This window comes from Scyliorhinus canicula, chromosome 8, assembly GCF_902713615.1.
Source record: "Scyliorhinus canicula chromosome 8, sScyCan1.1, whole genome shotgun sequence".
Classification (NCBI taxonomy): Eukaryota; Metazoa; Chordata; class Chondrichthyes; order Carcharhiniformes; family Scyliorhinidae; genus Scyliorhinus; species Scyliorhinus canicula.
The window spans coordinates 97,299,700-97,325,854 of record NC_052153.1 but is presented as its reverse complement, the minus strand read 5'-3'; the positions used below and the strand labels follow the sequence as shown (position 1 = coordinate 97,325,854).

Sequence of the window (26,155 nt, the reverse complement as noted above, 5' to 3'; positions counted from 1 at the left end):
CAATGTCACTTGAATTCCAGTCTGACAGTGTAAATCTTAAACATGTTATATATATGGAAAATACTCGTTAAAGTTATTCATGTTTTGATCTTGTATAGAATGACAAGAAATGCAAGAGAGAGTGGAGTTGATGGTGATGATGGAGATTTCAACTTTAGCTGGAAAATGTTTACCAGTTGGGATTACCTCATTGGAAATCCTGAAACAGCTGATAACAAGTTTGCATCCATTACAACTAGTTTTAAGGTAAATTTAGAGCTCTGGAAAATGAGTGGATTATTATTCATGTCCATGGTGATTTTTTATTCAGAGCAGTTGGGAAAAACATTTCAAATTGAATGTTTCCACCTCCCACCAACATGGAAATTAAGGAAATCGTTGGGCGGAGCTCTCCATTTTTGAAACTATATGAGTGGTGGGTGGCTCCGGTGATTCCTGTCCCGTCGACCAGAATAGCAAGATCCCGCACCAGATTCTGTGCATGAATCTCATTAGTCATGCATAAGCGAGTTCTCCTCCGACTCTCCTTGTAGCTGATTCGTTCAGCTGCCCGTGGGCTCGAAGATCCCAGTGCCACATTTAAATAGCAGTTCAACACACTCATATTACTCTCTCCAGACCACCTTTCACCTGAAGACAGGCTATTAGTAACTCAAAGCAAAAAAGCGAGCAGCTTCACGATGAAGTCTGATCCTCGAAACAACCTCTTTCCCCCCATGCCCATCACCTGTGAGGCACCCATGCCCAATATGAACCTCCACCCACTGCATCTGGAGTCTTCATCCATCCCCTTCCTGTAAACAAAGTTGTATCCCTTAGACCTCTTGAGCTTTTGATGCAGCCTTGTCATGGTCTAGCTTCCCACCCCTCTGTCTTCCCTCTGCCTTCCATTGTTCATCTTCATTCACCTCCTTGCTTCCTTGCGTGCCATCATGAGCCCTCAACTTTCCTCCCACGACCTCCTTGCACAGCCATCCTTGTCTTCGTTAGATCACACCCCCTTCACACCCCCCCAGCCTCATTTTGCACTCTACCCCCGGTCGAACTGCAAACCTTTGTTGCAGTGGTTGTATGGGTCCCACAGCACAGTGTTGTCCAGATAGACGCTTGTGTATGGATCCAGCAGGAGAGAGACCCCTAAATCCCCAAGCCCGGACGCAATACTGATCGGCTGTGGTCACACAGGAGGGTTCATGGGTTCATGGGTCCAGCAGCACAGTGCTGTCCATGTGGACCAGCTTGGCATGGAGATGGAGGATAGGAACCACTCTGTTCTAGTAGTTGTCTACAGCACATCAGGAGCAGTGCAGCTTCATGGCAGAAAGTTGTTTCACTCACCCTGAAGTTTCTGGCGAACTGAGGATCGCCTCGTGTATGCCGCTCATTACCAATCGTAATGTAATTCCCGCTGGCATGACACAAGATTGAAAGACGTGATGGGATGCAGGCAGATGTTTTAATAAGAATTTGTGATATGCAAATGAATGCAAATGGCATTTGTGCCACCTCCCAGTAGGAAGAGTGACCCATCATTAACCTGCCATCGGGAGAATTTCACCGTGATTTTATGCTTGTGGGTTATTGACTTTAGGCTCCTGCCAGATTCACCTCACCCATCTGCCACCAAACCTGCCGTGGGCTGGTTGGGAGAATTCTGCTGGTTATCTTTTCAGTGATGGCCTTTCTCCTTGAAACGTAATGCCATGACAGGGGGAATTGCAGAATTTTGTTTCAGCAGGAAGGCAAAAATAGCAGTACCTATCCAATTCACAGTGGTGTGTGACTTGAAGGTGATTGTATTGCATGGCATTGCTACTGCTGTCCTTCTTGATGGTAGATTTAACAGAGGTTGGAGGTTCTGTTAAAGTAATATTATTGAATTAGTGCAGTACATCCTTTACACAGGCAATGATAGAGCAGATTGTGCATTGATTCCAGTGAAAATGATACCAGTCAATTAAGTGAACTGCTCTGTTTGGGAAGGTGTGCATCTTTAGTACTGTGCCTATCCAGGAAAGTGGTGTGTACACCACTGTCCCAATATAAACCATATAAATGATGTGTAGGCTTTGAGGGGCCATAAGGTGAGCCACTCATCGTAGAGTGCCCAGCCTTGCCCTGAACTTGTAACCAGCTATTAAATTGGCTGGCCCATTTCAGCTCCTGGTCAATGGTGATATCCAAGATGTTTATCATTGGGTTCTCGGTGACAGTAGTAATGTTTGCAGAGATGACTAGGCCGTTTCTTGTTTGAGTTGCCATGACCTTCCGCTTGTCAGACTAAACCTGGATTCTACAAGTGTACTTAAACTGCAACGCACTACATTAAGAATTATTCCATCTAGGTGACTTTACAATATTTTTTATTTTAATATAAAATATTAATGGGAGAGAAATTTTCCTGCATAACACACTTTCCCGTGTGCAGTGCATTGATTCCCTGTAAGCAGGCAGCACTGCAGGCTGCCATCTGTGGATCCTGTGTGCCTTCTCTCATGAAAATGAAAATCGCTTATTGTCACGAGTAGGCTTCAATGAAGTTACTGTGAAAAGCCCCTAGTCGCCATATTCCGGCGCCTGTCCAGGGAGGCTGGTACGGGAATCGAACCGTGCTGCTGGCCTGCTTGGTCTGCTTTCAAAGCCAGCGATTTAGCCAAGTGAGCTAAACCAGTCTCATTGATATTGCTGAAGGATCCGACATGGGTCACCTGCCCCCAGGGAATTGACATAGTTTGCATAGTGATGCTATGAGAACAAATTTATCTTCCAATATGTACTGATAATATTATATATTTACTAGCTGACCTCATCTGATGTTACCAAGTCAAGAGAGTCATGAAGGCACCGTGCAAAATTCATGCCAAGTAGGATTAGACCTGTTGCGTGTAAAGCAAACGCGATAATCACTACACCACAGAAACTACTGCATCTGGTATTCCTAGACAGTCTCCCATCCAAGTACTAACCAGCCCTGCATCTGCTTGGTTTCTGAGATCAGACGAGATTGGGCGTTTTCAAACTAGTATGGCCGTAGACCCAAGTTGGATTCGAGAATGAAGGGATAATTCGACTAAGGAGAGGAGGGAGAGTGAGAGTTTCTATCTGCACCTGAGACCTTGCCACTGGAAGTGATGGGTGACAGGGAATGGTCGCTGCTTTTGATATCTGTCAAATCCTGCCTCAAATGTGTATTATGTTACAATTATCATTTGAAATCATGAAATTAAAAATTTGAGAACAGAACTAATTTCTTATTAAATTAAATTTCCTGTAATTTTCCATTTCCTTTCCATGATTCGTTTTTTCTTCCCCAAATTTTTGACTGTTCTATATTGAGACCCCTTGATATTGCAGTAACTGATGAATTAAAACATTTTTGCTCGTTACTTTATATTCATAGTGCAATAATACAGTACAGACGGAGATAATTCTGCCATTTGTGCCTGCACTGGATCTTTGAAAAGGTAGCACTCCCCTGATTTATTTTTCCCATAGCTCAGCGCATTTCCCCCACCCCCTTCAGGTTTTATCCAACGAGCTTTTAAAAATTATTATTGAATCTGCTTCTACCACCCTTTCAAGCAGTGCTTATAACAACTTTCTGCATCCTTTTTTTAACCTCAGGTGCCTTTGCTTCATCTGCTAGTTGTCTTAACCTTGGTTATTGATCTTCTGCCATTAGAAACAGTTTTTCTTTGTTTACTCTATCAAAACCCTTCAGGATTTTGAACACCTATCAATTTCTTCCTTAACCTTCTTTAATTTAATGAGAACTATGGTAGCTTCTATTGTCTCTCTACATAACTGATGTCTTTCATGCATGGTACCATTCTAGTCTATCTCTTCTTCAACTTATCTTTTTCAAACTTTGCACTGCCTGCAGCTTCTCGCCTTATAGATAGCCACCCACTTACTATTCCATTAAACACTCTTTGACTGTGGGGTGACCACCTCCTGCAACATGCAATGGAGGAAATTCTCAAATCACCCCATGCTCTGCAGTAACTCTTCAAGCTCAGAAACCCGGCACTGAAAATTCAAAAAGTGCATAAACGATTACTTTAGAAAGGTAACCCATACAGTTTTAATAATGTTACCCTGTCCATAGGCAGTGACTTTATGCATTTATATATATTATTTTGTTAGGAATCCATTGTGGATGAAGAGGAAAACCAAAAAGATGAAAATGTTCACCTCAGAAGATTTCTTATTGTTTCAGCTAATTTTCTTATATTTTGCTGTCTTGCTGGAAGTGGCTATCTCATTTTTTATGTTGTGAAAAAGTCCCAGAAATATTCAGCATTGGAAACAATGTCATGGTATCAGAAAAATGAGGTAAGTGATAAACTATCAAAAATGCAAGGAATGATTACAGAAACACAAACATATGCTTTTTTCTGTTTTCACAATGGAGCACGCAATTTGTAACTTTGTTAACAAACTTAATCTGCTCAGTTGAAATGCATTGCTTGTATTTCCTGTTACAGTCCTAGTGTTGACCTTTTCTATCATACTGAGCTATACAGAAGATTATTCACAATCAAATATTGTCTGATGTTGCAAACAATATGTTCACAATTTATCCTTTTCTGATGAATCTGTGTTATTATTTTTTTCCGTTATTGCTTCTGTCTGTTCTTTTTCCCTTCTTTACTTTCAGCTATTTTACCTCTTCTGCTTCTCTTTCTGTCTTGATTTTCCTGCCATTTCCAGCCTCAAAATATTCAGTTGTTTTTTTTAAAATTATGTTGCCAGGTCATTTAGCGGATCGGGTACACAGTTCAGTGGCAAAATACAAAAGATGCCGACTGACTTTAAAGACTTTTTGACCTAGACATTTTTGAACTTGGCAGACCTGATAGTTTCAAGATTTCTGCAATTGGGACAGCAAATATGAACACAGTTCCTGTGACCACAATATCGCCTCTGGTGAACTCTTTATTTCTGCCAACTTCATTGCCAATCATAATTTTGGAACCATGTCTTCTAAGTAGCACTTGGATAATAATTTCATATTATTCTGTAATTTTGATCACTCATTTATGGTTCCATTTATGAGAGCTGCATGTTTATTGATTAGGTAGTATTCAATATAAATTCTGCAATGCAAATTGCATTTGCAATAACAATAGCAATAACTATCTTTTCATGTTATTCCTCTTGCAGATTGATATAGTCATGTCATTGTTGGGAATGTTTGTTCCTCCACTGTTTGAAACCATTGCTACCCTGGAAAATTATCATCCCCGTATTGCGTTGAAGTGGCAATTGTGGCGAATGTTTGCTCTTTTCCTTGGTAACCTGTATACATTCCTGTTGGCTCTTATTGATCAAGTCAATATACAAGTGAGCTGATCTCTTTGTTAGTATATTCTTTCCTTCAGTATAACTTTATTTATGGGTGAATTTGAACTAGCAAGACATGGTTTTCATTTCCATTAGCAGCTTTTTACTATGACTGAAAGGATAGAAGGTTAACGAGTGATGGGCAGAAATGAATGGAAAGGAAACTCTGTCTGCTGTAAAGTCATAGCTGATAAGTAATGAGCTGCACATTGGCAAAAGCTGTACTTTTACAGCAGGTGGAACAACTCTACACCTGCACTGATATAAACACTTCTCCATATGAGTTGCTAGGTAGGTGTGACAATATTTTCAAATATGGTTCATGGTGTATCAGTGGGTTAAGTCCAGCAACATTTTTCTGGCTGATGATCAGTCTAATATGTGTAATTTAACATAAAAAATGATAGGTTGTCATTAAACCAGCAAGATGTTTAATCTTGTTTAATCGGGGGCAGCAGGGTAGCATGGTGGTTAGCATAAATGCTTCACAGCTCCAGGGTCCCAGGTTCGATTCCCAGCTGGGTCACTGTCTGTGTGGAGTCTGCACGTCCTCCCCCTGTGTGCGTGGGTTTCCTCCGGGTGCTCCGGTTTCCTCCCACATTCCAAAGATGTGCGGGTTAGGTGGATTGGCCATGCTAAATTGCCCGTAGTGTCCTAATGAAAGTAAGGTTAAGGGGGGTGTTGTTGGGTTACGGGTATAGGGTGGATACGTGGGTTTGAGTAGGGTGATCATGGCTTGGCACAACATTGAGGGCCGAAGGGCCTGTTCTGTGCTGTATTGTTCTATGTTCTATGTTCTAGAGTGTTCTAGAGGTCTGTTGTTGCCACCTACCTTGGGCCTTTTCTGCATCTACATGCACTCATTGTAAATGCATCAATCACCTGATGAATACATGCCCACACTACGCCCTGGCTGATATTCCAGATGGCCTCTCTGGCTGCCTGAAATAAGCTGGCACCATAGAGGTTGAGTGCAGTTAATGACTTCATAGTCACAGAGAGAATAGTGCTTTCAAAGACTGCATTTTAAAATGTCAGCTCAATGGCTTTCACCCATTTGGTGTGATTATGATTGAATTTCTTTTACTTTGTTTTGTGTTCAACACACACAATTTGACAACAAGGGAAATTTAGAATATGAAAGAAGGATAGACAGAATCTAAAAACAAATTGTAAGAGCATTTTAAATCAAAGGGTGGGATTTTCCGGCCACATCCGCCCGGCGACTGGAAAATCCCGCTGCAGTCAATGGACTTCTCCCGCGGCTCGCCCGTGGAGTTCTTGCGGCGGGCAGGGTGGAAGATCCCAATCACAATTTCTTCAGTTAGAGTATTGTGAATCTTTGGAATTGTCTACTCAAAAGGACTGTGAATACTCTGTTGCATATATTTAAGGCTGAAATAGACAGGTTATTGAACTCAAGATATCAAGGGATAAGGGGGAAGGAGAAATGGGGGGCAAGATCAGTTATGATCATATGAACTGGAGAGTAGTCTCAGGGGGGATCAAATAGTCTCCGATTTCTGATGTTTTTATGTGTCCCCGAATATAAACTTTCTGACTAGGGGAAATATCCTTAAGAATTCTAGACGTTTCAATAGAATCACTTTTCATTCTTCGATACTGGTGGTTCCCAACCTGTGAGTCACCTTTTACAATGGGTTGCAGAAACAACATTTGGTGTTATGAGCTCACCCTTCTGTGAGGCAGCAATGAGTCTCATGGAGAAGAGACTCAGGCCGCACCGGCCGTGGACTCATGGGATTGATGCCGCCAAAACACAAAGGGGTGAATCTAACACGCTCTTTAACCTTTAGAAGGTCTTTTAACAGTGAGCACCGCGCATGCCTGGGATGGTTGTGCACTGAGTTGGTTTGGGAAAAAGCAAGTGGAACTGAGTCACTGACTGAGTGCGGGAAAAAACTTGACAGGTCATGTGGCTGAGTCTGAAAGATGAGTGGCTGTTTCAAAGTTTGCTATGTTTCTACTCCTGTAGTACAGGCTCCTTACCCTAGGGCTGGCAAACTTGCTTCACAGGCACCAGCAACTTAGCAACTAGACCAAAAAGGGCTGTGGCTGGGATGGGTGGGGAAGTGTTGGGTAGGGTAGATGGTGGTGACAAAGAAGGGGCAAATTGGGTGGTTTAGCTCAGTTGCTAGACAGCTAGTTCATGATGCAGAGCGAAGGCAGCAGCGTGTGTTCAATTCCCTTACCGGCTGAGGTTATCCATGAAGGCCCACCTTCTCAACCTTTCCCCTTGCCTGAAGTGTGTTGATTCTCGCATTAAATCATAACATTCAAGGCTCTGGACCAAGTGCTGGCAAATGGGATTAGGTAGACAGGTCAGATGTTTTTCATGCATTGGTGCAGACTCAGTGGGCCAAAGGGCCTTTTCTGCACTGTATTATTCTATGATTCTGTGATTCAGCCAGCTCCCCCCCTCAAAGGGGAAAGTAGCCTATGGTCATCTAGGACGCTGGCGACTTTACCTTTAATTGGGTGGGTGGTAGCAGGGGAGTTAATTACTGTGAGTGAGGAAGGGGGCTGATTACAATAACAAAAGTGTGTGTGTGGAAGGGGAATGAACATAGAACATAGAACGATACAGCGCAGTACAGGCTCTTCGGCCCTCGATGTTGCACCGACATGGAAAAAAAACTAAAGGCCATCTAACCTACTATGCCCTTATCATCCATATGCTTATGGGAATGAGATGATTACTTTGTACGTGTATGTGTGTGTGTGTGTGTGTGTGTGTGGGGGGGGGGGGGGATGCTGATGACTTGACAAAGTTGGGAAGAGGAGAATCATTAATTTTAATTCACGGGTGAAGGGGAGCTTCACTGAATCATCTGTCACTGTGGAATATGGAGAGCTTGGCCAAAACTTACATGAGTATCATAACTTCTTTTTACAGGGCACTTCAAAACAGCGATTCTCATATTTATATTATGTATTATATGCTGATCTATTACAGGTATACACAAACTTTAATAATTCTATACTAAATATAACTATCGCTTGGTCGCTGTTTTGTTTTTGCTGGTGTCTGGGTCACGTGGATTTTGAATTGTTAAAATGGGGTCACATTGGAAAATAGTTTGGGAAACGCTGGTTTAAACTCTGGAGAAAAAGGGCCTAATCTACTCAGTCTCCACATCTGCCAATCCCATCCCAGGAATCAGTCCAGTGATCTATATTTGCACTTTATCAAAGGTTAATATACCCTTCCTTCGGCAAGTAGACCAAAATTCCCCCCCACACATGGGGCAGAATTCTCTGATCTGGGACTATATCCCATGTTTCTCACTGCAGGAGGAAATGGAACCATGCCATATCTTCAGTCTCCAGCTTAATTAATTATCCATCCGGAGGTTTTGAGCCATCTTCTGTGGTGGGGCAGGCACATGTCCTGCTGTCATATCTGGGTAGCAGATTTAAAACGTCACTGATGCACCATTGAAGAAAGAAGATAGATCTCCAAGAACCCTCTGAGGCTGGAAGATCCATAGAATCCCTACAGTGCAGAAGGAGGTCAGTCGGTTCATCGGTCTGCACCGACCCCCTGAACGAGCACCCCACCCTGCTCCCCTTCCTGTTCCTGCAACCACGTAACGCCATCTTACCTGCACATCTTTGGGTATTAAGGGGCAACTTAGCATGGCCAATCCACCTAACCAGCACATCTTTGGACTGTTGGAGGAAACCCATGCAAACACGGGGAGAAAGTACAAATTCCACACAGACAGTTGCCCAAGGCTGGAATCGAACCACGGTCCCTGGTGATGTGAGGCAGTAGTGCTAACCACTGTGCCACCATGCTGCCTACTCGGTGACGATGAAGCTGGAAGATTTACTTGAATAATGCTCCCCCACCAATGCTGTCGTGTTTCAGGGTCCAGGGTTGCTGCTGGCTTCCATCCTGAGTTCCGGAGGCAGCCCCAGGCAGTCTTTAGGTAAGTACCGACTTCTGCACACCACGTTGTTTCAGACAGGTTCGGGATGGGTGTGTTTTCCCGCTGGCATTGCGGAGAATTGGGCTTGCGGGGAAGATTCTGCCCAAGCTTCATTTGCAGCCCATTTGTTGAATGCATATCAATTTCCCGCCAGCCTCCAATGTGTTTCCCGATTTGAGATGGTGGGCACTAGCGGAAGATCCTGTGGGAAATTCTGGACCCCTAGCCAAATTCTGCCCCCCCCCCCCCCCCCCACCCCCACCCACTAGTGGGGGCTTGGGAAAATCCCACCAATGTGGTGGTGTAGTTTCATCCGGGTCCAATCTTTTTGTGATATTCGCAAATGTACCATTTCCTGCTTCCTGTACCTGTATGTTGTCATAATATACATCTATGTATATAATGGAGCGCAGACAGGCAGTGATTGACACGCAGGATGACCGGTAAGCACACAGAACACAGGAGCCAATCACCAGACAGGACACTACCACTATAAAGCCAGAGGGCACTAGGGGTCCCGCTCTCTCGGGACCCTGAGACATTCAGAGTTCGTGTGCTAGCCAGTGCAAACACCATGCGGTAGCTAGTAAGTCTGGTCAGGCTAGTACTAGGTCACAAGTCAAGTCAGCATAGTGTCAACCCACAGTTGAACATGTATGTTAGTTAAGACGTTAAATAAAATAGTGTTGCATCTTATTTAGTGTTAGAGGTCTGTCTCTCGCTACACTGCATCAAGTACAGTCCACATCGACCCAGCCTGCCCAACACATCACATGTTAATTTCGTGATTTGTGTATAAGAATACCCAGATCCCTTACGATTTTTCAATCTCTCACATAGAATCATAGAATTTACAGTGCAGAAGGAGGCCATTCAGCCCATCGAGTCTGCACCGGCTCTTTGAAAGAGCACCCTACCCAAGCACACCACCCCATCCTATCCCCATAACCGAGTAACCCCACCCAACACTAAGGGCAATTTTGGACACTAAGGGTAATTGAGCATGACCAATCCACCTAACCTGCACAGGCGCAATTCTCTGCTCCCCACGTGGCGTGGGAGAATCGTGGGAGGGCCTCCCGACTTTTTTTACGCCCCCCTGGCGCCCCCAGCGATTCTCCCCTCCCCCCCCCCACCCCCCGGCTTGGAAAAATCGCCGCTCCCCGTTTTTCACGGCGAACGCCGATTCTCCGAGCCCGATGGGCCGAGCGGCCGGCCCTTCACGCCCGTTTCACCATGGCAGCAGCCATACCTGGTCGCTGCCATCGTGAAACAGGCGCCAGATGCCCGTTTGGGGCATCTAGGGGCCCGATTTGGATGGGAGCACCGCGACTGTGCTCGGGAGGGGCAAGCCTCCGATCGTCGGACCAGCGTCCAAAACGGACGCACTCTTTTCCCTCTGCCGCCCGGCAAGATCATGCCGCCACGTCTTGCCGGGCGGCGGAGGAGAAAGACGGCACCGTGCATGCGCTGGTTCGTGTCGTCTGCACGCTTATGTCATCCGCGCATGCGTTGGTTGGAACCGGCAACCCGCGCATGCGCGGATGACTTCAGAAAAGCGCCGTCTCGCCGTTATTTCCGGCGCGACGAGGTTGCGGCCGGGAACGACGGGGACCCGCTCCTAGCCCCCCGGGTGGGGGTGAATTAGATGCGGGGAGCGGGCCCAAGGGCCCCAAGCTCGGCCAATTTCACGACGGCCATCCCGATTTTTATCGGGAGCGGAGAATACCGCCCGGGGTTGGACTGTGGGAGGAAACCGGAGCACCCGGAGGAAACCCACGCACACATGGGGAGAACGTGCAGACTCCGCACAGACAGTGACCCAAGCCGGGAATCGAACCTGGGACCATTTAAAGCTTCTCCTGTGTTTGTGTATTTCCTAACAAAATGGATAACTTCACATTTCTCCATATTATATTCCATCGGCCATGTTCTTCCCCACTGGTTGCACTGTTCATATCCCTTGGTATCGTCTTCACATACCCCTCACAGTTTACTTTCCCGACTACCGTCAGAAATTTGGATATACTGCACTTGGTCCCCTTATGTGTTCATTGATATAGATTGTAAATTAATGAGTACCAATTACTGATCCCCATGACAGCCAGCTGGTTACAGCCTGCTAAGCAAAAAAATACCCTTTTATTTCCATTATTTGCTTTCCGATCAATAACATGCGACCTATTCTTATGGAATAATCTCTTAGTGGGTCTCTATTAAATGCCTTTTGAAAATCCAAATATATTTTGTCTTCTAGCTCCCCCTTAACGACCCTGCTAACTATAAGCTCAAATATTTCTGAACAGATTTGTCAAACATAATTTCCTTTTCATTATTCCATGTTGACTCTGTCTAATTAAATTGTGATTTCTAAATGTCTACCATGTCTCTAATAATAGATTCTAACATTTTCTCAACTATTAATGGCAAGTCTATAATTTGTTGTTTTCTTGCTTCCGCCTCTTGGAATAGTGAGACCGGCCATAGGGATGCCCCACCCTCCACCCCTGCACCCCACACCCCCGTCACACAGTCACCCACCCGTCCATCATCCACATTTGGCGACCCACCCAGGGCAACACACAGATTAGCCCCGACGGGGGCTGCGGTGCAGACACCTGTTGGGTGCAGTGCCAGCCAATGGTACCCATGGCATCAGGGATGGGTTCCAGGGCCAGAGGCCCCCATGGTACTGGCCACCGACAGGACCAGGGTGCGGGATGGGGGCGGAAGGAATATGTCACCCATGCTCTTGGGTGGCATGTGGGGGCGGTTGTGTTGAGCCCAAGCCACCCACAGAATTGCCCCACTCCCTCCCTCCCCCAATGTCCGCTCAGACCCCCCCCCCCCTTCGGCCAGCCCAGACCAGCCCACCCCTCACACCGATCTGGCAGGGCACCAAGGCAGGTTGTAACAGTGGCAACAGGTGTTTAATGTGAACAAATATTTACAGATTTGTGTCCTAGCCCCTATAACTAAACCGTGCCATGCAGCCGTGCCAACTCAACTGGTGTCTAACTTCCTGGCCTTATGGGCCCTGACGTCATGCCTAGGTGGTTCCCCAAATGGCACAGCAGGAGTGGAGACTCCTGTTGTGATTCCAGTCCTGCGACCTGGATCTCCGTTTGTGGGCATTTTCTGGGCGACCGGGCCTGTCTGGACCCGGCTGCTGCTCAGTGTGCTGGGTGCCGTGCTGCCGCCCTGTTCCACTCACTGCCCAACAGATGCACTAGGGACAGGGGGCTATCCGATGTATTGTGGCATTCTGTTATCTGCCCATACGGGAGTCACCGGCATGGGCCCCATTGCCTCCTCCACCCTCAGGGTGCCCGATGACCATTGGGCTACTCCATGGGACAAGGGTCCGAACGGAGCCATCACCTGAAGTTCTTCTGACACCTGGTGCCAGTCCTGGATTCCTGCTTCCTGCTCTGGTCTCGATCAGGGTCTGCATGCTCGTGGCATGGAGCACAGGAAGTGGTCTATCTACGTGTGGGACTGCGCCACATCATCCATTGACTTGCAAACCACCTTCTGAGTTTGTGTTTCATCAGCCAGTGACTGCGCCATTTCCTCTGGAACTGGGCCACCTCCCTCTGTGTGTGCGCCATGTCAGCCAGCACATGGGCAATGCCGTCAGCTATCTCAGCCATGGCCTGCTGTTACTGGGCCATGCTCAGGAGCGCCACTGCAATGTCCAGGTGGCTTTGGCACATGGTTGCCTGTGAGACGGCAACCCAGTCCTGGGACTTGGCGAGCACCTGCACAGAATACCCCAAGCCTTGGACATGCTGATCCATAGCCAAAACCCGTTGCCCCCAATGCATACTCTGTGGACGCCACACATGCGGTGTTGGCCTGGGTGATATGCATTTTCAGCACCACCTCCTGCTGCTGCACATGGTTGCAGGTACTGGATGCTCGCCAAAAACCCCTCATGTAATCCCTGACTCTGTGACTGCATTTCCACCATCAATGGGACTGTCTGTTCCAGAAGCCCGAAACCCGTCTGGACGGCACCTAGTTCCTCGGGGCGGCCTGCCCTCCGACCGTCCGCCCCCTCGGGTGTTCCTACCTCCACCTGTTGTACCAAAGCATAGGTGGTGGTCACCAGATAGTGTCCTGGGAGCCTCTCCACTAATATGCCCAACTGTGCCTCTGGGATGGTGCAGGGTGTTGGAGACAGCTGTGACGGGAAATGTGTCATCCTCCGACCCGAGCTCTGGGGTGTCCTGAGACTAGGGTGGAGGGCTGGTGTCTGAGCTGCACGCCTCGTCGCTGTTCAGCTCACGGGGGGCGGGCTCCAGCTGTGGCACTGGATGGGTGTTGATTTTCCAATGCCTGGGGCATTCTGTTCAGGCGCTGGCCGAGACCCAACGGGGTTGCTGCCAGGGTCAACGAGCACACAACACTCACCAACTAGGATGGGGGGAGGAGAGGGGGAGACTAGCCAGAGGCATGGACACTGCATCCCAACCCCACACCCCCTCACACCACACCTGCAATCCCCTCCATGATACATACCTGCCGCACTATGAAGTGGGGGCCCTGGATTGGCAGTAACATCTTGTGTGGTCCATGGGATGCAGGATGATGACAATCCACTCTGCGATGAGCTCTGGTGCTCCGCATCGTTCAACAACGTCTGATGGAGGGGAGGAGAGTGGGGAGTACAGGCCACCCACAGGGCCCGCCCATTCCCCCCTCAAGGTCTGTCTATTCCCCCTGCCGCCCTCCTCCCCAGGCCAGCCCAGACTAGGGCTTGTCTACAAGATTCTGAGGGGTGTGGACAGAGTGGATAGTCAGTAGCTTTTTCCCAGGGTGGAAGAGTCAATTACCAGGGGGCATAGGTTTAAGGTGCGAGGGGCAAGGTTTAAAGGAGATGTAGGAGGTAGGTTTTTTACAAAGAAGGTGGTGGGAGCCTGGAACTCGCTGTCGCGAAAGGTAGTGGAAGCAGATACAAATACATGAATAGGATGGGAATAGAGGAATATGGTCCCCTGAAAAGTAGTTTCTTTTAGTGCAGACGGGCAGCATGATCGATACAGTCTTGAGGGCTGAAGGGCCTGTTCCTATGCTGTAATTTTCTTGGTTCTTTGTTCTTTAGCCCACCCCTCACACCCATCAGACAGTTCAAGGAGGCAGGATGTAACAGTGGTAACAGCTGTTTATTGTGAACAAATATTATAGGTTTGTTCCCTGGCCCCTATAACTAAACTATGCCCTGCACCGCACCCATGTCAACGTAACTGGTGTCTACTTTTCTGGCCTTATGGGCCCTGACGCTATGTTTATGTGGGCACCGGCCCCATCATCTCTGCCTTACTCGGGATGCCCAATGGCCCCTGACCTACTCCATGGAATGGGGGTGCAAGCGGAACTTAGGCTCCCCTGAAACCTGGCGCTGCCAGTCCTGGAATCTCGAGGAATCTCAAACATGTCAGGAATCGCCGAGTGTGCCAGGATGAAGGCGTCGTGCACACTGCCCAGGTATCGGGCGCAGAGGTGAATGATGCATAGCTGATGGTCACATATCAGATGCACGTCCATCGAGTGGAACCCCTTTCAGCTGGCGTAGAGCAACCTCTAGGGGTACATGCATCCCATCGATCACCCCCTGGACCCGGGGCTTCCCACCAGGACGGTGAAACCCGCTGCCCCAGCATCCTGGTGGGCTCAGTCCACATTAAAATAGATGTATTGAACCGCCTGGGCATTTGGGCCTCCGTAATGGCTCTAATGCGCCTGTGCACCGAGGTTGTGAGATCCCAGACAGGTCCCCACTCGGTGTCTGTAAGGGCTCCATCGCATAAAGGTTCAGGGTGACAGTCACCTTGACGGCCTTTGGGGGCGGGTGTTCTCCCCATACCTCCGTGGTGCCAGGTACAGCGCCGGCCCTAGGGTTGCTGGCGCCCCGGGCAAGCTGAACTTCGGCGCCCTTGGGGGGGGGGGGGGCCGAGGAGGGACGGGGGGGTGGGGCCGAGGAGGGGTGGGGTCGAGGGGGGGCGGGGTCGAGGAGGGGCGGACCCGGGGGGGGCGGGGTCGAGGAGGGGCGGACCCGGGGGGGGCGGACCCGAGGGGGGGCGGACCCGAGGGGGGGCGGGCGGACCCGAGGGGGGGGCGGGGGGGGCGGACCCGGGGGGGGGGCAGACCCGAGGGGGGGCGGGGGGGGCGGACCTGAGGAGGGGGCGGGGGGGGCGGACCCGAGGAGGGGGCGGGGGGGGCGGACCCGAGGAGGGGTTGGGGGGGCGGACCCGAGGAGGGGGCGGACCTGAGGGGGGGGCGGACCCGAGGGCGGGGCGGGGGGGAGGACCCGAGGGGGGGGGGCGGACCCGAGGAGGGGGCGGGGGGCGACCGAAGGGGGGGTCGGGGGGAGCGGACCGGGCGGGGGGGCGGGGCCGCCCTGGGGGAGGGCGGCCACCGCGCATGCGCTGGTTGGCACCGGCCCAACTGCGCATGCGCGGGACCCGAGTCTGGCGCCCCCTAGCACATGGCGCCCCGGGCGACTGCCCGAGTTGCCGGTGCCTTGAGCCGGCCCTGGCCAGGTATGCCATCGTCTGGCAGATATGTTTCACTGTTTCTCTGCTCAGCCGGAGTCTTCGATGGCATGCCCGGTCTGGCAGGTCCTCAAATGACAGGCCGCCCAGTACACACAAGGCCTCATGTGGTGCCTCATTTGGCCTTCTCCTTGGCACCTCCCCCTCCTCGGCCTGTTGGGCTGCTGGCTCTCCAACCTGGGTGGCTGCCACCTGTCTCTCTGTTGCCTGCTCCGCTGCTGTAGCTTCCTGCTCCTCCTCGAGAAGCGTCTGCTCGTACAGCCACATGGCATCTCCCAGGGCTGCGGCAACTAGCAGGATAGCTACCAGTACTGGTTGAATTTCAATATCCATTGTCTGCAGGAGGTAAAAGGCCAACATGTTAGCATGGTGTGTACCCCGTGCCCAACTAGGTCCATCGGGCTTCATAATGGTCTAGGTTGGCATTGCGGGATCCCGTCCCGCATCTCCCTCCCCACCCCAATCCCGCACCCCTGGCTCCATCGGTGGCAGGCACCATTGGGGCCTCTGGCCCTGGCGCCTGTCCCTGATGCTAGGGGTAGCAATGGCTGGCACTGCCCTCTCCAGGAGCTACTGTGGGTGTTGCCCTGGGTGGGCCACCGGTGGGTGGTGGTCAGGTGGGGGGTTGGGGGTGTGTGTGTGGCAGAGGGATGCAGTGTGTTGGGTGGGGGGCTACCCATATAGCCAGTGTCACTCTGCAGAACCAGGGGCCAAATTGGATGGTCAGTGGGTCGTGCAGAAAGATGGTTGCAGTGACGATCGTGGCTGGACACCACACCAGTCCCATGTGGGAGGGGCCATCGTGGCCACTTGGCCATTCCACCCAACTCCCCCTACCACTCCCTCGGCCCTGGCCTGGCCGCCCCACCCCAGCCATATGGGTACACCCCGCTAATGATATGTAAATGGTGTTTACAGTACGCATGGAGTGAAACGCATTGATGCCATTGTCAGGATGAAGGAGAATCACGATTTGATGTCAAATCGGCACAGCCATGATTTTGGCATCGGAAGCTATCCTCTGCTCAATCACATTTCCCAATTTTGGGTCGGCCAAGAGAGAATCCTGCGTGTGGTATTTATTATTCAGTGAGACACCTTACATTTCAAGCTATTTTGTCTACTTAGTAGACTATAGTTGTAATGTAAGTTTATATGCTGCATCTAAAAACTGAAATGACCTGAAATCCAAAACGCAATTGGTCCCAGGGCTTTGGATGAAGGATTCTTGACCTGCACTATATTTATTTTGTTACCCACATTATTTGGACCACTTTTCCATTGAGTTTTCATGAATGGAATGTTGCATTTGTTGTGAACTATTAATAATAAAGTCTTGCTAAAAGCTATATATTGAGAAGAAACATGGGAGCCGATCAACAAATGGAAGCAAGCAACTCTCAGTTATAACATAACCTATTTGATGAGACCATCAATTCACTAGACACGTGCTTTGAGATATGAACAGTGGTTTAAATCTACTTACTACAGAGCCAGCCTGTTACACGTTGAACTCTCGATGAACTGGTCGGCTGGCTCTGGGCATCGATATTTATACAGCAGTCCAGGGGGAGGAGCTGTGGGCGGAGCCAAGGGTGGAGCCCTGTACAAACTCCTAAGCAGTCCCAGAGCTACTCCCCCTAGTGGTTGGGCAATGCAACTGCGCTTACAATCGTACGGTCTCATATATATATCACAGTGTGAATTACAGAGTTACATTCACCACATTCACCCCCTACAAAAAAATGAAGTCCGGCGGGGGTGGTGGTTCATAAATTGAGTCTGTCCGGTGGTCGAGTCGTCCGCTGCGATCTGGGGAGCACCGGGGTTGCAGCCTCTGGGTGGCTGGATGGGTGCTGTGGGTTGGGGTACGATGGCGGACTCCGGGGGTGATTCCGTCCGAGCTCCATACCCGTCTGGTTCGACTGGGGACTGGGGACGCTGGAGGTTAGCCGGTGTGGGTGCGTGAAACAAATGTAGCGAGCTAGTGGGCTCAGGAGCGCGAGGGGGCGGCTGGGTAGGGTGTAGAGTGAGGGATACCTCTGCAGTGATAGTGGGGATGCTGGATCCAGCGGGTGTTAGGTCCCGGAGGGATACGGTGTCCTGACGGCCGTCAGGGAACTCTACAAAGGCGTATGGGGGTTTGAGTGAAGCAGGTGCACCTTCTCTACAAGGGGGTCAGTTTTGTGCGTCCTGACGTGCTTCCTCAGGAGTACAGGGCCCGGTGTCTTCAGCCATGCCGGGAGTGAGACCCCCGTGGTAGTGCCCCTGGAAAAGAAAAAGAGCCTTTCGTGAGGGGTCTGGTTGGTCGCGGTGCATAAGAGTGACCTAATAGTGTGGAGCGCGTCTGGGAGGACATCCTGCCAATGGGAGACTGGGAGATTCCTGGACCGGAGGGTCAGTAGGACGGTCTTCCAGACCGTCGCATTCTCCCTCTCCACCTGCCCGTTCCCCCTGGGGTTGTAGCTGGTAGTCCTGCTCGAGGCGATGCCCTTGTTGAGCAGGTACTGACGCAGCTCGTCGCTCATGAAGGACGAACCCCTGTCGCTGTGTACGTAGCTGGGGTAACCAAACAGGGTGAAGATACTATGCAGGGCCTTAATGACTGTGTGGGAGGTCATATCGGGGCACGGGATAGCAAAGGGGAAGCGGGAGAAACACATCTATGACGTTTAGGAAGTAAACGTTCCTGTTAGTTGAGGGGAGCGGCCCTTTGAAATCGATCGCGAGGCATTCAAAGGGCCTAGAAGCCTTGACTAAGTGGGCCCTGTCTGGTCTATAGAAGTGCGGTTTGCACTCCGCGCAGATCGGGCAATCCCTGGTGATGGCTTTTACCTCCTCAGTGGAGAAAGGCAGATTTCGGGCTTTGTTGTGCCGAGCAATGATCACCCTATTCAAGTCAACGTATCCACCCTATACCAGTAACCCAACACCCCCCCCATTAACCTTATTTTTTAGGACACTAAGGGCAATTTAGCATAGCCAATCCACCTAACCCACACATCTTTGGACTGTGGGAGGAAACCGGAGCACCCGGAGGAAACCCACGCACACACGGGGAGGACGTGCAGACTCCGCACAGACAGTGACCCAGCCAGGTATCGAACCTGGGACCCTGGAGCTGTGAAGCATTTATGCTAACCACCATGCTACCGTGCTGCCCGTCATTACCATGCTGCTCCTCTGTTGTTTCGGCTGTGCTTGCTTCCGTCAGGTAGGCCAATGAGAAAAAATTTATTTTGCATCTACATCCTGTGGGTCGAGTTCCAGTCGCTCAGGCTTGAGGGCTGATTCCATGATTGATCCTGACTGTTTCTTAAGTAGATTAAATTGATGAGACCATCAATTCACTAGACATGTGCTTTGAGATATGAACAGTGGTTTTAATCTACTTACTACAGAGCTAGCCTGTTACACGTTGAACTCTCGATGTACTGGTCAAGTGGCTCTGGGCATCGATATTTATACAGCAGTCCAGGGGGAGGAGCCGTGGGCAGAGCCAAGGGTGGAGCCCTGTATAAACTCCTAAGCATTCCCAGAGCTACTCCCCCTAGTGGTCGGGCAACGCAACTGCGCTTACAATCGTACGGTCTCATATATATATCACAGTGTGAATTACAGAGTTTTTTTTTATAAATCTAGATTACCCAATTATTTTTTCCAATTAAGGGGCAATTTAGCGTGGCCAATCCACCTACTCTGCACATTTTTGGGTTGTGGGGGCGAAACCCACGCAGACACGGGGAGAATGTGCAAACTCCACACGGACAGTGACCCAGAGCCGGGATCGAACCTGGGACCTCAGCGCCGTGAGGCGGTTGTGCTAACCACTAGGCCACCGTGCTGCCCCGTGAATTACAGAGTTACATTCACCACACTATTATAGCAATGATTTTGAGGGCCTCTGGGTACAATCTAATTAGGATTTATACACCTGGGTGAGAGTAAAAGAATTCTCAACAACCATTGTGCTGCCGCCTCATTTGGTCACAGAATCATAGAATCACTTCAGTGCAGACGTAGGCCATTTGGCCCATCAAATCTGCACTTACCCTATTCTCCCCTCTATTCCAACAACGTACCTACATATCAATGGACACTAAGGGACAATTGATCATGTCCAATCTACCTAACCTGCACATCTTTGGACTGTGGGAGAAAACCAGAGCACCCAGAGGATACTCACACAGACATGGAGAGAATGTACAAACTGCACACAGAAAGTCACCCGAAACTGGAATTGGACCCGGGTCCCAGGCGTTGTGAGGCGGCAGTGCTAACCATTGTGACACCATGCCCCCCCTTGTGCCACCATGTCGCCCCAACATATGATGCAATCTTTTTCCTGGGACCTGAATTTAGGTATGTTACACATCCAACCAAATGTGAATGAATGTATTAGAATTAGTGATTAATCAGGAGAATATTTCATACAGACATCAGTGTGTTTTTGTTCACTTGTGCATTAACAAAGCTGGGAATGAGCCACATCTGTCTGCTTGATGTCCAGTCTTGTTTCTGAGAGTGAAGGAGGAAGCTTTAAACCGTAAATCTTTGAGAGAAGGGAATTAAATCAATGGCATTGTTCAGTTGCTTCAGAGGCTGCCAGGCTTTGTAAGAGGCAGCAGGTTTTCATCCTTTGATTTGGCCACTTCCCAAAATTATTTCAAAGATATTTATCTGTTGCCAATCAGCAGCGGAGTAATGTTGCGAAATAATAATGATGCTCCTTAGAGTCACCAGGTATCAAATGATACCACCACAAGGCTATACCAGATATCTATCAAAGGACCACACAACCAGTTAGTCAGTTCAAGTTCAAAGATGGTTTATTTACTCACAGGGATTACTTTGACATGCAACACAAAACACAAGTAAAACTACACCTAACAACTACAATAACCTATACTTAACTTCAGGGCAACCGGCTCTATGCAGATGGACAAGGCCTTTGTCCGGATATTGCGTGGCTGGGTGGAAGAAGTGGCTCTGTTTCTGCTGGGCTCATCCGTCTGGTAGCGATTGTTGGTCTTGAACTGGTCTGTCAAGTGAGCGATGGTGGTATAGTGGTGAGCAGAGCTGCCTTCCAAGCAGTTGACCCGGGTTCGATTCCCGGCCATCGCAATAACAAGTTAAACTGGTCTGTCTGGTTGTTATGCTGCACTTGGGTTGGCATAGGCTGGATCCAAGAGAGACACATGGCTGTGTCTCTTCTTATCTCACTGGGATTTCACACTCTTTGGGGCGGTCCTTAACTTGGACCCAATAATTCGACATGCTTCGATCACTGCCTTCGATTTTGGCCGATAAAGGGGCCAATATTGACCTTGGCTGTTTGGGCTCCCTGAGTAAAGGGAGTAGCGCCGATCAGTCTGAGGCTGTATGGGTTTCTTGAGTGCAGTCTTGTTGTTCTGTGGAAATGGGCCATTAGAATGCAAACGAGCGGGGGTTTCGATCGCGTCTAGCTATCTGGGTTGCAAATACACACACAAGCTGAGTCCTGGGTTGACCATAATTCTAATGGTCCTTTGCAGGTGGCCATCTGAGATGGCTATATATCCCACTAGGAACAGGGCTGAATCTAAGTTACAGGCAGAAGTTGCTGCAGCTGAGCACAAGATCTACGCCACGTAGTGTACTAATCAAATTTCTTAAACCATTATAGCTATAAATATGCATTCATATCCTGAAAATGTTTTCTTTGGCTTTGTTCAGTTGGCAGAGGAAGAAAGTATAAAGAATAAGACGTTAGCCGTGATTAATTCCTTCAATTCAACTAATTCGACCTCTGGTGGAATTCCAGCAATAGATCCTGCAGACTTTCCCAGAGGGCCTTGCTGGGAGACAGGTGTTGGATTGGTAAACCATCTGAATCTGTACTGTAGAAGTGGACTTTGAATTATTTTGTGGTATTCATGCATTTCTCACATCCAGAGCACAAGATACTTTTTTAAATCTCATAGGCTTCATGAGATTTAATGTTTGCTAATGGGGGGAATTCAATGTCCCCTTCCTATTCCCATAAGTAGACTGGGAGGCAGGGCAGGTGCAGTATAATGAGGAAGGAATGCGCAGGATGTCAGCTTTCCACCTCACTCCAATAAGCCAGAGGCAGGAAGGGTCAAGATTGACCTTCCCTCCTCTAGGTCAATTGAGGGGGCCCACACCATGTTGGCGTTGTCAGTAAATGCACCTAGGTGGCCATTGCATTGTGCTCGCTGGTCCCCCAGCTCAGACACCTTATGCTCGACAGAGTGACATGGTATTGGTAAGGGCCATTCCTGCGGGAAGGCTCCCAGGCCCTTTAAACCTATCCCAAACCAGCCTGTCTTATAGGCCTCACCAAAGACCTTCACTTATCTGTTTCCGGGGCTCCAGGGCTGTTCCTTCTCCTGAGGCTACTGCAGTACAAGCAGTGGCCATTGGTTGTGATTGAGCTGCTGGTACTGAAGAGCTGCTAGTCTCTGGGTGAAATCAGGACATCTGTCCTGCAGGCCCCAGGAACACAATGCCAACCATTGTACCTATTTGGCTTTTAGTTGGATTGACTGTCTGAGAATGGCAACTGGGGGATTTCCATTGGTTTTCCTTTCAGTGGATGGGCCCACCACCAAGGCCACTTAACCCAGTCTAATGTATATAAGCTCACTTTTTTTGGCCAATTTATAGCTATGGTGATAGTGAGAAAGTGATACACTTTTGTTTCAATCATAATTTTTGTGATAAATATTACAGTGAAGTTAATGCTGAAGGTTATCAAAATATATGATCATTGCATTCTTTACTGAATAATTGTGTTTGTTTTATTGCTATTTGCAGGAATTTACAAAGCTTACTATTTCTGACATTTTGGTAACTTATGGCAGTATTTTGGTTGGAGATTTTCTAAATGCTTTGTTTGTCAGATTTTTCAACTACTGCTGGTGCTGGGATCTGGAGTATGGATTTGTAAGTATATTTTATCAATAAATGTGTCGAAAGAATCGATGATCACTATCACTAATGTACGTTTTACTACTTAATAGAACATGTCATTAGTGTTGTACATTTTATACCTAAGATCATGGATGACATTAGTTTAAATGTGTGTAATAAGTTTTATTCATAGTGGTTTTGTTTATTTTTTTCCACAACCAGGCTTAACTAATTAATCACAGTGAGCACCAATAGTAGATAGGCTCACATAATAAGACATAGAACAAAATGAATATTGCAACTTGGAGACCTATTGTGCTGTTGCTTCACTTCCGTTAACCTTGCTATTTTAACCTTTAAATTATAGCCTTCATACACCGAGTTTGACATCAGTGGAAATGTTCTAGGACTTATATTCAATCAAGGAATGATATGGTAAGGAAGTATTTTGTCACAACTGGACAATTCATGAAATGTTCTTTGACAGTAGCGCTGTCTAATTTTGCTAAGACCCGTAAAGAAGTGATGTGGTAGAAACGAAGCTCAAAAATATATATAACTGGTGAAATCATGTACAGTTATGTAACTATTTTAGGTTTGGGATACATCAGCTGCATCTTTTGTGATTTATTTGTGCAAGAGCAGTTAACTACTTCATTGACACCATAAGTGTTCAGAAATCTGTGTAGAATCTTGTGCATTTTCGAAAATAATTGCGAGTCGTGACATATTTGGGGCCTTTTCAATCTGGGAAATTTTCCCACAAGTAACCAATTAAGTGGCCACCCTTGGATCCACTGAGGCTAGGTTCCGGAGATTGCTGGACCATCAGAGGGCTTAAAACCTAGAATGACAGCAGTCTGACCATGAGAGGTGGATGCTGTCACTGCAGAATAGGAACTGAGAAGGTGCGTCTGTCTTCAGGCACCCTCTGGAGAGCATCTAAGTCAATAAAATGATTGGTGGCTGCAGCTGTCAGGCCATCCATATGAAGGGGAAATCTATGAAGGGCTGCCACAAGATGGTGTGCAGCAGCAGTTATGGTCTGCTGTTGATCCGGAGGCAGGAAAGCGTTGGCCCACTGATGTGCTGCTAAGTTTTGTGAATTTCCTCCTGGTCTCGCCTTCAGGTTTGCCCCCACAACACTGGGAAGATTCCGCCCATGTGAGATGATTGCCAATGGCAGTGGAAGATCACACGGACCGTGGTTGAAGATGTTTGATTATTTTAAATAGAATTGCCTTTTATTCGGAAATTTAGGAATGTAGCACAAGGTTACTTCAACTATATTTTTCTCCTATTAAAATTAGGGTTGTTTAACGTGCAAATATCAGGGACAGTTAATTGGTCCTTCAATTCTTTATATGTATTGCACTCGGTGTCTCAGTTTCATGTTCTTCAGAAATAGAGATGGATTTAAGTAAGCTATACTTCATAAGCTATTTGTGTGTCCTGGGCATAACCTCGAATATTAAGTTTAATTTATATTTCTGTGGTCATGTGTTAAGAGGACTTCATCTTTAGTTTCAATATAAAAGATGGCTGCCTCTCAATGAGTTTTTTAATGACTCTAAAACTAACACAGGTATAAAAATACTGGGTTGTTACTGAGCAAACAGGGGCCCAAATAGGTAGCAAAAGCAGTTTGAGTTGAAAGAATGTAACCTGGAAGTAAGGAGCTTTTCACAGAAAGATGTGGCATGCAGACATGAAGAGAGACTGCAGGGTGCAGATCCAAAACTAAAGAACTGAAAAAAGGTCTTAAAACCAGGGAATAGGTCAGAAGTAATTTTTGTAGACCAAAAACCAGTCCGAACCAAGTTAGTAAAAGGGAAACTTGCTTATTGTAAAGCAATTATATTGACAATATACATCAGATCTCAGCTGGGTCTGCTCTGTTGGTTCAACACCTGGCCGACCTTATACAGATCTTAATCATGAATGATCCAGGGCTCCCCACCTCCTCAGCAGGGGAGCTCGTATTCGGCAAGACTCATGAGGAGACTAATTGCTCTAACACCATGGGCCTCATGTCGGTTATAAGATCGAATCCCCGAAAGTCCGAAGATGCTTCTGACGACTGCGGAGTGGGAGGACGGCGGCTGTGCTTTCTGCACACGTGGTGCTGGATCTGGACAGCGAATGCCGCTTCCGATTGGAATACGGTAGATGCACTGTCGAAGGCTGCTGCACTGCATGCTCCCTGTCGGAGTTCTCCAACACCTGGATTTCAGTGTCAGAATCCAAGAAATCGGGGAGCTGATGGCCACTGTCGCCACTCCCTTCACTTCTAACAATAAAACTCATAAAATAAATTTACTGCTTGATGCTCGATCAATAACTCCTGAAGTGAGATTGGATGACAATTGAAGTCTTTATTAGGACTAGGTGTTTCCCCCAGCAGCGCAGATGCAGAATGCAGCTGCTAGGGAGACACAGACTCTTATACTCCGCCTTACTGGGCGGAACCAGCAGGCAGGCTTCACCAATGATATTGCTGTCTCAGGTACCTCCCACACCAATGGTCTTACAGCATCAACCTGGGTACCGTAATACCCCTAATACCAACTACCACACTGCTATAGCTCTTAGGTGCAGTAAGAATGTGTAAGGAAAGAAAGAGCTTGTGCTTGTTTATTGCTTCCAAGCCTTGGTTTTGTCATCAGCTGCTGGCTGCCATTTTAACACTGGCCTGAGTGGGAAGTGGCTGTGACATTTCTGCGGGGCTGATCACTGGTGAAGGAGGTCCTTAAGATAAGTATAGTTCTTTTCTTTATTGTTTATTCTTTATTCCTCCCTGCCCCATAAGAAAGCATAGGGCTCTCCACACCTGAACTTCTATCTCCTCAAACAGCTCTCTGCCATGGAATCCCTATCCTTCCTCGGTCCTCCTAGTCCCCACACATATCCTGGGCCAGGGCAACTAAAGTGCACAATATTAGTCCCTTGGCAGCTGCTGCCAGCCAACTTCCCAGTTGTTTTGGTCAGGAAGATGAACAACAATAGTTAAAATCTGATTCAATAATTGTTGAAGAATATTTGACATAAGACTGGTATAATATTTATTTATGTAATGAATGCTTTTGTAAGATTTGCCAGATCTAGAAAAGTCAGTTTATGTCAGGAATTATAAGATATGTGAACATTGAAGAAAATAGCTCTGCTGCACTGATTCTTGCCAGTAGATGGGGCTAGCAGCAATGTTCCCTCTATTTTTTCATGTGCAGAAAGAATTTTATTATGTGCACCAGTATCGAGGTAATAAATGGTTATGCGCCACCAGTAGAAACAAAAAATATTAATTGGCGGAATTCTCCATCCGTTCATGGCAGCCGGATTCTTCCGCCCTACTGCAGTGAATGGGAGATTTGGCTGAGCGAT

The 26,155-nt window shown here is 48.1% G+C and overlaps 1 protein-coding gene and 1 non-coding gene across 2 annotated transcripts in view; both read left to right on the top strand.

Annotated features, from left to right (window-relative positions):
• Positions 1-26,155, top strand: part of LOC119969907 (transmembrane channel-like protein 2-A) — a 144,983-nt gene that overhangs the window by 49,274 nt on the left and 69,554 nt on the right. Inside the window, exons 11-16 of the mRNA XM_038803883.1 lie at positions 99-246; positions 4,147-4,335; positions 5,167-5,346; positions 21,575-21,718; positions 22,679-22,807; positions 23,142-23,209. Of these exons, the coding sequence (XP_038659811.1) occupies positions 99-246; positions 4,147-4,335; positions 5,167-5,346; positions 21,575-21,718; positions 22,679-22,807; positions 23,142-23,209 (858 nt within the window). The remainder of the gene's footprint in view (positions 1-98; positions 247-4,146; positions 4,336-5,166; positions 5,347-21,574; positions 21,719-22,678; positions 22,808-23,141; positions 23,210-26,155) is intronic.
• Positions 20,912-20,983, top strand: trnag-ucc. The gene has a single exon. It is a non-coding gene; the product is annotated as a tRNA-Gly (tRNA).